A 14,022-nucleotide genomic window follows, 5' to 3' on the forward strand; every position below is an offset into this window, starting at 1 on the left:
CCTTCAGAACCCGGGGATACACCTCATCCGGGCTCGACGGGCCAGATGGCCTACTCGTTTCTTATGTTTCCTACACAGGTACCTGTCCAAGTGTCTTTTAGCAGCTCATCCAATATATGCACCACCCTCTGCATGAAGTTGTCTCTCAGGACCCCTTTAAATCTTTCCCTTCTCGACATCAATCTATGCCCTTTCCCTGGGAAAAACTTTGTGCACTCACCCCATCTATACCACTCAATGATTTTAAGGTCACCCCTCAGTTTCCCATGACCCTACGAATAAAGCCCTAGCCTGCCCAACCTCAACCCATGACTCAGGCTCTCGAGTCCTGGCATTGTCTTCAAATCAGCTTTGCAACCTTTCCAGCTTAAAGCAGCCTCTCGTATAGTGGAGAAACCAAAACAGTACACAATGCTCCAGGTGTGGCCTCACCAACGTCTTGTACGATTGCAACATCCCAATTCCTATACTTAAAACCCTGACCGAAGGACAGCATGCCAAACAACTTCACCACCCTGTCTAGATGTGACATCACTTTCTAGGAACTGTATGTGTCCTCCTATATCCCCCTGTTCTACAACACTCCCCAGGCCCTGCCATTCCCTGTATTTGACTTCCCAAAATATGCAACCTCTCACACTTACCTGGACTGAACACCATTTGCTATTCCTCAGTTCACGTCTAGCCTGTCAAGATCCCCTTGTAATTTTTGATAACTCCCTTCAACGTCTATGATACAACCTATTTTCGTGTCATCTGCAAACTTATTAACCATGCCTTGTACATTCTCATCCTAATCACTGATAAATGAACAATTGGACCAACACTGATCCCTGTGGCGCATCACTAGTCACAGGCCTCTAGTCCACAAAACCACCATCTACCATCACCCTCTGCATCCCACCACTAAGTTTGTCCACTTAGCTCTCCCTGGATCCCATGCGATCTAACCTTCTAGACTAGCCTTCATGTGGGACCTTGAGGGCAGGGAGGTGGATGTCATATATCTGCCCTCAATCCTCTTGGTTACCTCTTCAAAGTACTCTAACAGACTAACTTAACCTGAGCAATAAGCTTGGATTTTTAGGAAATCCACCCTTGGAAATACTCAGGCCAGGCAGCATTTGAGAGAGAAAAACTTGCTGTATCAGGTCCATGAGCTATCTACACTATAAAAGATCAAGCTGAAACATCAACCATCTCACTCCACAGATCCTGCCCTACATGGGTATTTGTAGCATTTTCTCCCCCAGATTTCTAGCAGTATTCACAGCATTTTGCATTTGAAAGTTTTAACAGGTTATCAGGAAACAGTGACCCAACTGTTGATAACAGCTCTGTCTGGTTCAAAAGCCATCAAATGGGAATTGTATCTTTCTAGAAAGTTTTCTAGTAAATAGCACACCTCAACGCTTTTAGAGATCGAGCTGCATCACTTCACCCATCTCACCTTGGACACTAAATACAGGAAGAGTATTTAAATGGTCATTTAAACTTGAAAGATAAAATCATTTGCTAACCATTTACAGCTCAATATACTATTCTGTTCAATCTGTAGTTAATGTAGCAATTTAAGAAATCCCATGTTTCAAGACAGTAGCATGGCAAGTTTTAATTCAACAAGCTTGTGCACTCCTGGAATTACTTACCTGTTGAATGTGGGCATTGTTAGGTCCATTAACAAACTCCTCCAACTCAGACAGGCGGTTAGTCTTTGCCAGAGCAAATATCAATTCAGTCTCTACATATGACTCCTTGGCTTTCTTTCTGGCCATTTGCAGGAACTTCACCAGGTCTTCCCAGTTATCTAGAGGGGTTAGAGGTGGATTACACGTTTACTGTTAATCCTGCATTGAGCAAAATATTCAATTAGCTCGAGCTTTCAGATTACCAATCTGACGGGGGGGAAGGGGAGGAGATGAAAAAAATGAGTAAATTCACAGCATGTAGAACCTCAGGTAGCAGTGCACGGGGAGAATGACATGCGATTTAAGTAAATTCAATCTCAATCAACAAGATAAATTCTCCTTCAAGAGCATTTAAGAAAAAACCCATTTCTAACCCACTTGGCCATTTAAGAGAACATTTTGGTTAATGATGGCACATATTTCCAGCCAGTTCAGATGGTGCCAGGTTTTAGATCCATTGTAGAGACATCTGCTTTTTAGCATCACTGCAGGGAGGGTTACTTCTGAACTGCATGGCAGCATAGCAACAGCACGACAAGACATTCAGCAAGCAGGTATCAAGGTATAGCCCTTTAATGCACAAGGTGGTGGCTTGGTTCAGTTTAATCAAAGGTTTTAAAATGCAGGAGACCCAATGTATAGCATCCTCAATGTGGAAGAACAATGTCCTCTGATGTTTTTTCCAATCTGACAGCAAATCAGCTTTAGGAGATTGAAAAATTTATACCAGCGGAAACCACGGGTAGGTGATCAGCAAGTTTCATCTAAGAGGTAGGTTTTACAAGCTTATTGACTCGCTCTGCTATTTTAATCTTCCTCCCACCCCACCTCCTGCAAGGACACTACTTCATTCCCTCAGATCCTGTCTCCGTTATATTTTCTCAGCTGATGAGACTTTCTGTACACGTGCCTCTGATATGGTTTTCTTTTTCTTGAACCAAGGCTTTTCCTCTCCCATTGTTAACAAAACCCTTGACTGCATCTCACCCATTTCCTGCACCTCTGCTCTCACACCCTCTCCTCGGGACAGAACAAAGGCAGAGTTGCCCTGGTTCACACCTTCCACTCCACCAATTGGTAGGACAGTCAACAAGTCAGAGGATTATGTTTTCCAGTCCTAATCTAGCCTATTACTTCTGTGCAGTACCGAGTGTTGGATTGCCAGTTGCTCTTTCAGATAACATATTAAGGCAAGGTCCCATATGCTACATGAAAGTACAAAAGATTCTACAGCACTATTTCAAAATGTGGGGGGTATGCTGCATCCGAGGGCAATAATTATCCTTTGATAAACATTAAATTAACTTTCACCATTTCTAGCAGCTTCCAAAGTGGTTGCCAAGATTTTAATTCAAGAATAGCAACAAGGAGGAACTTCACTGGAATGTACTTTGAGATGCCCTGAAATGGACATGAATGATACTTTAAAAAAAATGTATCACAAGCTAGAGTTCTGGATTATGCTTAAGTTTATGTTGAAGAGGGTGCACAGGAGCATTCTGAGAATTACTCCAAGGGATAAAGGGGTGCATTAACGAGTGAAAGTAGCGTTAAGTGGAATGAGAGTAGTGGTCTCCTTACGTAAAGATTCTGGGAATGAATTATCAAGATGCAGTTCAGCCCAGAACCGATAAGAATGGTGTTCGTGGTATGTGAACAGAAAGTGTACACACATGATCTTTTCAAACATCCAAATGGACACATTTCACCTCATCCAGGAGGAAATGTCAATGCACAGAATGTTGGTGCTGTTAGCACATGCTTGGAACTAGATGTCATCTTTGGATGAAATGTAATATGGACTGAGAAACAGGATGGGTCCAAGGGCAGGTCTTTCAGGGATTTGATATAATGGAGGAGAGCAGAAAATTCACTGAAGACTTTCTGGAACCAGTGGCAGAAGACAAATTTGGTTAACTGCATCAGAAACTTCAGAGAGGATAATTTACCATGTTAAGGATGTTGTGACTTTGGGTTGTTTCAGTGCAGTGACAAGTCAAACTAAGAGTTTAAAAAAGGTTACAGGAATTATTGGCACAGTGAAGTATGAAGACAAAAGTGGCATTTTAATTTGCAAAGATAGAGGCCAAGGATGGGGATGAAAGATGTGGAAGGGAGAGAGTGATTTTCCCCCCCAAAGGAAACATTTTACAGTCTAGCACATGGAGCAAGGTGGCAGGTCGGGTGGCAAGCAGTCTAGTGGATAGCAGGTGCATCTCTTCCAAGATGAACTCAATGGCACACAAGGAAAACTTGAGAAAAATTGATGCCCGAAAGGAAAGCCAGAAGCAGCACAAGCATAAAAATGCCGAATCCAATTTTGATTTGGTTATTTTGTATTACAAACAAGCATACTTTATTACTCACTATTCTTGTTGGCTGCTTTCACAACCTCCATGTAGGCAGATGGATCATCCGCCTTGATATAGGAGTCAATGGCTTCTTTAACCAGATCCTTCTGCAACTGTGCTCTTGCCAACTGACTCCATACAGCTGGCTCATTGCAACGTTCTGCAAACTCATATGCACGATCAAGATTTCCAATGTGTTCAATCAGAACCTAAGGTAAATAAATATTAAATCAAAACACCAAGCTTCCAAATCAATACTTAAATTTAAGATAAAAATTGCAAGGCTTGCCAGTTCAGAAAATGATAACAGTTCCATGAATATTTTTCCAAGGAAAACAAAATCAATTATCTGCCATTTCACCCATTTTGAATTGAAATATACCATTTCACAAGTCCTCAGAAATAACCAATATGAGCAGTGTAAGCTCTCACCTGTACTGCTGATGTGTTCACATCAAATTTTCGGAAAATTGCAAAAGCCTCTTCAAAAAGTTCATTGCTGATGGCAATGTTGGCAATATCAGGAGCATCATAGTTATCCAGACGATTAATGTACTCCATGACACGGGTCCGGTCTGCTTTAATGGCAGTGAGGATCAGCAAGTTCTGTAGATTCCTGTGCAAAAAGACAAGACTTGCATTAAAAATTTAATGCCACTGAAACTATTTTAAAATGGCATCTACTGCTGAAGTTAAACAGAAATGACCAAATATTTAGAACTTGCTTCATTAACCATTGATACATGAAATAGCTTTGCAGCTTAAAGTTTTTAAAATATCAAGTTCATGAAGTTCAGCAACGTAATCCTACTTCCATCAGCTTTCAGATGCATCTTTATGGCACTTAAAAGCATGAATTCAATGAATGGGCTTCTACCCTTGGAAGATTTAATTCTACACTAACTAAAACTACAGTCCAGACAAAAGGCTATGTTTATAAACAGTTCACCCATTATAGTGCAGTCAAGCCAATGGTTGAACAATGCACCCAAAGCCTTGATACAGATTTACATTGCGCACAATAGTTAGGTCAAGTAGCTTTATTTTGTACCTGTGTTCACTAAAGACATTGTTATCCAAGACTATCTTCTCCAGCAGTTCAATCAGCTCATTGGGAAGGTCAGCAGTCATAAAAGCCTTCACAGTAACAGATACTTCCTCTGGATCCTGGGTTTCAGAGAGGGCTGTCTGTACAACCTGACAACAAAGTAACCATTTCCACTTTAGGAAGCAGTACAAGAGTGCAAAAGTCAATTTTAAAACAAGGCAAAAGTTGTCAGCTAAGCCCTTAGCTTGGCCAAAGGTTGTCATTAGGTAAAAGGAATGGGGTTGAGGGATGAACGAAGCATAAATTTGTTAGAGAAACAGCAGCAGATACTTGTAAAGAGTTAAGTCCTGTCCACAAGGTGAATGGAAGTCTGAACTTTGTCCTGTTCTGTGCCTTTAACCTCAAGGTTTAGAAGTCTCAATAATGAAGTTCAGAATATTTTGATCCTCTTAGCTGTTACTTAATACCTTCAATATCAATTTTAATAAGTTACCTGGCATTCATCTGAAAACTAGCAAGAAAAATTTAAATCTAGCAGAAAGTTATTTCATTCAGCTATTCCATCAGGTAGAACTATTGCTAGATTCAAACACATTGTACCGATATAGACAAGTACAATGAAACATCTACACCACAGAAAGTATGCTATAGAGTATTTAAAACTTGCATCAAGTGAAATTGCATTCCAAGTCTAACCACTTTCTTCCCCAGCCTCTTCCTTACCCGTAGGACAGCTTAAAGAGCATGAGTTTCAGGAAGCAGAGATTCTGGCTGTTTAACTGTATAGATTAGGAACGTTTAAGATCACGAATGTGCCTCTGGTATTACCCCAGTCAAGATCAGAATTAGCATCCACACGTGACAGTATAACAATCATACCTGGTCAATCAACTGGCGTCTAAAGGGATTATTTTCTTCAAGGACACTGGCCCAAAGCTCAGGGTCTTTTCTGCGTACAAGGTACCGAGCCTCACTCTTGAACAGGGAATTCTCATTGCAAACCTGAAGTAGAGTGAAAAATAAAATCATACACAGCAACCAGTGAAACGGCATCTTAGCTCATAGCCTCAACTCAACATTCGTCAGTGTTTCCCATACAGATGGAATAAAGGGTTGGAAAGAAACAACAGCCCTGACGAATTAATCACCTTATGGTTGAGGTTTTGTGAAGGATTGGGAGGATCACTAGTTTGTTGAAGTAATCCATTACCACCCGGAGGAAAATGCATTTTAAACCCAAGTCAATTGTCTTACAAATGCCTCCTTGATGTAGGCAAATCTATTTCAAGCCATCTCTGCATTAGGGTTTATAGCAGCTACCTTTTCTTTCACTTAAGATTGTTAAATTATATGCTCATGTACAAAATACTATGAGATTTACACAGATTTATGCTGTTTTATCTAGACTATACATGTTCCTTAATTCAAAGGAATCTTGCACTGTAGACAATTCAATGCACTGACCTTAATCAGATCCAGATCACACTGGCCTCTTTCATAGGCAACACAAGCCAGGTGCGGATCTCTCTTTTCACAGTATCTTCCAACGACAGAACTGTCATAATAAGGATTTTCACGCAGGAAACGCTCTGGGTTGTTATTGCTATCAATGTAAATCTTAGCCAAAGCATTATGGGTTGCTGGTTCCTCACAACCTTCATGAATTCTAGCTTCCAGCCAGGGGAGCAGCAATTTTAATCTGTAAATGAAAAGACATGAGCAAAACCTGAGCAGAAGTGGCCCCTTAGTGATACTGGATGAAGAGAGTTCGTGTCAAATTACGTTCACAATTCTTAGCATGCTTATGCAGTCAAACTGTGGGGAAGCTACTTGACTCGAGGATAACCAGCAGACAAGTTCCAAGCAATTTAAATCTCCTGGCTATGAGTATTACTAGATGACCAGTGAGGAAGTAGGGTGGGGGAGAAGACAAATTCAGATACCATTTGTGGTTCAGTGAGTAGCACTTGGCTTCAATGTCACAGATACTTAGGCACCAACTGTTCTGCCATAGAGGAAATGCTGCAGTCTCAGAAGTACCATATCTTTCAGAATGTTGAACAGAAGCCATGTATCTTCAGACAAATGTTATGAGCAATGAATAGTGCTGGTGCGAATGTCTAACCCATGATCACCCAAACACTTCAGTGCGGGAAATAAGTACTATGGTATTTAGATATCTTTATTAGTCACATGTACATCAAAACACACACTGAAATGCATCTTTTGTGTAGAGTGTTCTGGGGGCAGCCCGCAGGTGTCACCACGCTTCTGGCGCCAGCGTAGCATGCCCACAACTTCCTAACCCGTACGTCTTTGGAATGTGGGAGGAAACCGGAGCATCCGGAGGAAACCCACGCAGACATGGGGAGAACGTACAAACTCCTTACAGACAGCGGCTGGAATTGAACCTGGGTCGCTGGCACTGTAATAGCGCTATGCTAACCGCTGCACTACTGTACCTACCCAGAAATACACAGGCCTACCTTGCATCCCTGATTTTTCCTTCAGTGTTAATATCTTACATCTGCCCCCACCTTAGTCAATACCGACCTAAATCCCACAGCTACTGGCTCTTCAGCACAATATAAACACTCTGGTGGTAGTTTAAAAAAAAGATACAAATCGGTACACCTGAAAATCTGCAACTTGATAAGACGGGAAACTGCCTACTCTATACTTTCTGAACCCCTCCTGGTTTTTTAATTGCATGCTTCTTTGCAGAGATGGGAGAATAAAAAGCCAAGCCACCTGGTCCTGCAGGTGACAGGAGCAGCAAAGCCACAGTCAGAGAAACCTTCCTACTTTAGGCCCAAAAGCAAGCGCCGGAAAAGGAAATTCTACCGCTTCGGTTACTGACCTGTTCCTTTTCTCCACTTCACCCACAAGTTCATCAGTTGAAAATTGACCACGGACTACAGTGATGAGGTTTTTGATAACTTCTTCAGAGCAATCAACATCGAGTAGTCCACCTACCACCACTGGAAGCCTGCTTGGATTCACCTGCACACACAATGGAGGTGGTAATGCATTTGCCAGAAAAATGTAAAGCGACTCAACAAATGCAGTTCTCACTTGTGAATTTATCTTGGCTTGTTAGTCCTGCCCTTAAAAACACACAGGACTATTTATTGAACACTTTAGTATTGCATCACAGGTTCTGCAAGTTTACAAAGTTAAAGGTCAAACAAATTGAAATGTTAGCCAAAATGGTTTGAAGTTCATAGTGACAGTGCAAAGATTCCAGATTTCAAGAGGCAATTCAACATTCCTTTCACAAAATCAAAGCCTTGAAAGTCAAATGATGCAAGGTGCTCACGCTAAGCAATTGAAAACTGATCCTTAGATCTTCTCCCCCCCCCCCCACACTCCCTCCAAAGCTGTACAATATACATCTTTTCAAAGATCAAACCATTTGTCTAAAAATAATTTCTTAATGAATACAGTGTAGAATGCAATTGTCAAAACAGCAGCTGCCCCAAATAATTTGGTTTAAATCACTGCACTCACCTTCTGAACATAGATCTCAATGTATTTCTGTAGGTTGTTGCGATACAGGTACAGAACCAGATCATGAACAAAATCAAACCGATCACAGACAATGATCAGTGGGAGCTGATCAGTCAACTTGGCTTCCTGGAAGCAAAATAAAATTATTGCTCGACTCAAAAATGGCAAAAGATAAATCATGTTGATACGATTTGTGCAGCTTTCATACAGCTGAAGGAGCCAGAGAGGAGGCAAATCAAAGATTGGAGATGCTGTAAATCCAATAAAAAGAAATGCTGGGAACATTTGGGTCAGGCAGCATCAGTGGAAAAGAGAAAGATAATACTTCAGGTCAAAGTAGAACTGAGAAAGGGCTTTTGGCCCAAAATATTAGTTTCCCCATAGTCTGACCAGAGTTTCCAGCATTTTGTTTTTGTACCAACAATTATGCATCTCATCAGCACTGTTAAAGCACCACAAGCCCATTCAGCCAACAGCAAGATGCTTTTGAACAGTTTTTCCAATGAATTGTGCTTCAAGATTACTAGAACACTGGGTTTTGAACCACTTTACAAGATGCAATATCTTGAACCAGTCCTCTCACCACTAGAACACCGGGTTTTGAACCACTTTACGAGATGCAATATCTCGAACCAGTCCTCTCACCTATATGCTTATAACCCATAATTGCTCCTAATTACCTTGGATCCAAAGATCCTCTTCAATCCCATCTCACCCCTGATCTTTACTCTTCCCCAACCACATAGACCCTCATATCCAGGCACCTCCAATTCTGGACTCTTACACGTCCTTAAATTTAAAATGCTACACTGGCAGAAGTGCCTGCAGCTGCCAAGGCCAAGCTCTCAGCACCTCAGTCGAGCATCTTTAAGATACTTTAACAGCAGGATAACCAGTAATTCAACACTTAAAGTTTATTACAGCTAAAAGGAAACTCAAATCCCTGGACAGACATTAATCAGCTACCCATTGTAATTCAGCCTATTTCTGAAGGGATTTGCAAGTCACCTACTGTGAATTCAAACTTTTAAGTAACATGCTGTAATTAAATTCTTGACAGCTTCTGGCCATCTGACTCAATACCTTCCCACATTCCTCAGCTTCAATGTTGTGGTCAGTAACCTGTCGAGGGCATGTTTAACGTGATAACAGGTATTATAAAAATTGCCATTGAACATTCTACTTGGAGAGGGAGCACTTTCATGTGTGAAGACTGAAAATTGTACAGTGGTTGCAGATGGCATATAATCCATAAGCAGACAAGATCTATTCTTAAATAGGACATGACCAAATTCTTCAGTGGGCATCACTAGCTTGTGATTTTTAATCTAACACTGCCTTATCTCAGCCCCAGTACCACTAGCCTTGAAATGAACCTACCAAACTTGTTCTCCCTTCTTAAGTCTTCTCTGCATTACAATAAGAATTTAAGCATCAGGAGAGTGGCTGGTTACAAGGGCATAACAAATAGCTCCAGACTATGTTCACAAAATAAGTGTCATGGCTATAAATAGTCAATGAACACATTCCAACATCCTAAGCACCCAACTCTTGTTTAAAAAAAAACAAGGCGATTAACTGGGATGCCTATATCACTTCTATTTTAACTCAAGTTACGAATGTTGACCACACTGGTTACCCTATTTACTAACTGTGGCAACAATAGACAGCAGTGATGCATCTTGCCAGAAGTCCGACCAGACCAATTTAAACTCCAGTTGAAAGCAATAAACCTATTCAAGCCAGTTCCTTGTACAGCACAGAAACAGGCCCTTCAGCCCACCACATCCATGCCATCTTTGTGCTCATCTTCAATAATCTTATTGGTCCACTTTAGGACCATATCCCTCTATGCCCCACCTATTTAAGTGTGTCTAAATGTCTCTTAAAAGCAGAGACTTTGTCTGACTCCAACACTACCTCTGGCAGCCAATCCCAGATATCAGCCATTATTAAAAACTTTCCCTTCAAATCCCCTTTAAAACTTCTTGCTTTCACCTTAAGCTCATGCTTCTGCCATGGAAAAAAGATTCCATCTGTAGCCCCTAAATTTATACACTTCTATCGGGTCCCCCCCCACCCCCCTCAGCCTCCTTTGCTCCAGTGAAAACAATCCCAGCCTATCCAGTTTCTCCCCATAACTAAAGTCCTCCAATCCAGGCAACGTCCTGGTGAATCTCTTCACTCCACAGTAGATCAAGATTCTGTTTAACATCTCACACCTTCAATATTTCAGTGTCAGATTTATTATCACTGACATATGATGTAAAATGTGTTTTGTGAAGTATAGTGCAAAGGCACAAAAATCTATAAATTACAAAATTAATAGTATAAGAAAAAAAGGAATGAGGTAGTGTTCATGGACCGTTCAGAAATCTGATGGCAGCAGGGAAAAAGCTGTTCCTGAATCTTTGAGTGTGGGTCTTCAGGCTCCTGTTATTACAGTCAGGGAGGAGATACAAGAAGAGGGCATGTCCCAGATGATGAGAGTCCTTAATGATGGATGCTGCCACTCCAAGGCAGCACCTCCTGAAGGTGTCCTCGATGGTGGGGAGGGTTGTACCCCTGATGGAGCTGGCTGAGTCTGTAACCCTCTGCAGCCTCTTGTGATCCTGTGCATTGGAGCCTCTGTACCAGGCTGTGATGCAACCAATCAGAATGCTCTCCAGTGTATGTCATCTCTGAACCAGGCAGAACCAAGCTACAGTACAGCAGGTTTAATGCACCTCAAACAGTGAACTTGCTGTTGCAAGTTTTTCATTGCAACTGTCCATACATGTACTTGTGCATATGTCAATAAACTCAACTTTGATATTTTTATGGTGAACATTTCTGACCTACCACTTCAAAAAGGCAAAATAAGCCATGGTACTAAGTAAAAAAAAACAAACTGCTGGAGGAACTCTGTCAGGCAGCACCTGTAGAGGGAAATGGACAGTCAATGTTTTGGGTTGAGACTAAGCTGACTGATGCTTTTAACATCTGCGGCATTAATGGAAATGCTGCTAAGTGAATGGATGAACAAACCCAATCATATCCATCCGCGTAAAATACCGAACCACTTGGTTACCTAGTGCCAACGGGAGATTTACTCAAATTGAAGCATTCATCCAAACAGCTAATACAACACACACTCAGAAAGCCCAGAACAGTCACTTTAGCCACTCTTGTTTGCACAGTGATGCAGTGACAAGGTCAAATTTACAGCCGAGTGAACATTAAGATTCAAATATTAACACTGAAAAAGGGAGTCTTAAAACCACCTAGGTACAGGCATACATTGGAGGGCTACCCATGCAATTCCATTCATTTCTAGAAGGATTTGCAAATCCAATAACTCAGCCACCCACAGAGCTTGCTTTTCATAAACTATACAGTTTACTTTGAACAATTCAACAAATGCAATCCAACTTGATGCGAACACAGGCAATCAGGGTTACGTTGACAATGAATGAGCTGAATACTAAAAATCAATTGGAGGACTCTTATCACAAGCACTCAGTACTGCACTGGAGGGCTACTTAAGTTGAAGGCCAATAACTAATTTTTTCCAGAAGGCAAAAACACAACCAATGCACTTTTCATATTTTTGACTATGTGGACAAAGTAGCAAACAGCATTTTGCAAGTACCTTCAGGAAGTTTTTCACACGTTCCGAATCGTAACAGTTGCTCTCACGACATATACGTTCAACTTCCTTAATCTGCCCAGTCTTACAAGCCGCCTGAATGTACTTGAAGTGAACATCTGGTTCTTGGCTGAAATTCACAATGGATCCAAGGAAATAAAATAATCCTAAATGAGAAGACAGCACACACTGAGGGACAGGTCACTAAATCCTCAACCAACAATCTCAGCTGTAAACAATGGTAGAAGGCTCAGCAGGAACTGCAGTATGAGCCTTCAAATACAAGTCAATGCTGGAAGCTTCCATTAATAAATTTAATGACAAATGCTCTTGTACCAGTTCAAGACCAAGCCAGGGTTGCTGTAATTTCAGTAGACTAAAGTGAGAATGTTACTTTGTAGTCTTAAGTTTGGGGCAAAAATTTAGGAGCAAACTATATCAAAATAAAAGCATAGCTCTCATACATTTTTAACATCTCTTAATACTGCTACATTAATGTCATTTGTTTAAAACTTCTGTAGGCCTGTAAATGGCATGGGCTACTCACGCTGTTTACATACCAACATCTAAACCTGACCCAGAAAGTTTCCTTCCCCACCCCCAGTACTGTGTTCCACGTAACACCTGCCCTGTGACTCTTGCTAATTTCGCAATGGCAGAGCTAGTGAACAGGCCTTTGTGGGCACCAAGTCTGCGAGACTCATTCTATGTGGATGACAGCTGAGACCTCAATAGAATATTACAGCAGGGGACACATGCACAACCCTTGCACCGGCCCACTGCAAACCATGTTAAACACATGGAACATTCTCCAGGCTGTGTCAATCAGTTTAGTTTTGAGAAAAATTGAACAGTTGACTGATTACATCATATTTTCACCGAATTAAAACTCCTCCAGTTACCTTCATATCAAGAGCAAGTCTCCACCATCTATAATTGTTCCTTCAAATAGAGCACAGTAGCTGAAATTTTTAGCACACAATTTTAAAGGTACTGCCTATCTTAGATAAATTGGTGCAGTTTAATTGAAGTCTAATGCTCTATAAATGGTTTAAGAAAACTTTAATTTTAATGGATGAGCCAATGAACTAAGCCAGCGTAAAGTTCCTCAGTTAAAGCACATTACTAGGTGACTTAAAAGGAGCAATTATTTTTGGGTTTGGTTGAAATTAAGGTGCACAGATCAGATGCAAGCGAGGATTGATATGACACAAACAGACCCTTCAGCCCACCAAGTCCATACTGGCCAAGCATCCATTTAGAATAATACCATTTTATTCTTTCCATATTTCCACCAATCCCCCAGATTCTACCATTTTCCTGCACTCTGGGGGCAATATAGAGGCAAGTTAACCTACCAACATTTTTGGGAAGATGAAGTAGGAGCATCCAGGGGAAACCCACATGGTCACGGAGAACTTGCAAACTCCACACAGAGCACTGGAGTAAGGATTGAATCTGGGTCACCCTAACATTCCAATTAAAACATTAACTTTTCACACAGCAACTAAATTATTAAAACTACTTTCTCAAAAAGTATTGGCTATTTTTGGCAGTTTAAGGTCCAACTAGAAACCAAGAATGAAAAAGCCCAACCTGGAATAGAACAGATTTGTACAGTAAGCTGGCTGTGGAAAGAAACTCAGAATTGCTGGTCACAATCTGCCTTTTCTGAAAGAAAGAAGTTTTAGAATTATACACAGCTGGAAAAATATAAAGCCCGATTCAGTCTCAAAAAAGTAACAAATGTAGGTTTCTCACTTTGTGGAACTGAACACTAGCCACCAGAAGCACAGG

The 14,022-nt window shown here is 41.1% G+C and overlaps 1 protein-coding gene across 2 annotated transcripts in view; it reads right to left on the reverse strand.

Moving 5' to 3' along the window:
• The window catches only part of cltcl1 (clathrin, heavy chain-like 1), a 57,343-nt gene that overhangs the window by 17,937 nt on the left and 25,384 nt on the right, over nt 1–14,022 (reverse strand). For both annotated transcript variants that reach the window (XM_052032027.1, XM_052032026.1), the window contains exons 14-22: nt 12,229–12,392; nt 8,598–8,723; nt 7,948–8,090; nt 6,552–6,786; nt 5,967–6,089; nt 5,091–5,236; nt 4,472–4,655; nt 4,056–4,248; nt 1,650–1,807 (exon numbers count right to left, since the gene is read on the reverse strand). In XM_052032027.1, the coding sequence (XP_051887987.1) occupies nt 1,650–1,807; nt 4,056–4,248; nt 4,472–4,655; nt 5,091–5,236; nt 5,967–6,089; nt 6,552–6,786; nt 7,948–8,090; nt 8,598–8,723; nt 12,229–12,392 (1,472 nt within the window). The remainder of the gene's footprint in view (nt 1–1,649; nt 1,808–4,055; nt 4,249–4,471; nt 4,656–5,090; nt 5,237–5,966; nt 6,090–6,551; nt 6,787–7,947; nt 8,091–8,597; nt 8,724–12,228; nt 12,393–14,022) is intronic.

Source organism: Pristis pectinata, chromosome 17 (genome assembly GCF_009764475.1).
Source record: "Pristis pectinata isolate sPriPec2 chromosome 17, sPriPec2.1.pri, whole genome shotgun sequence".
NCBI classification, from domain to species: Eukaryota; Metazoa; Chordata; class Chondrichthyes; order Rhinopristiformes; family Pristidae; genus Pristis; species Pristis pectinata.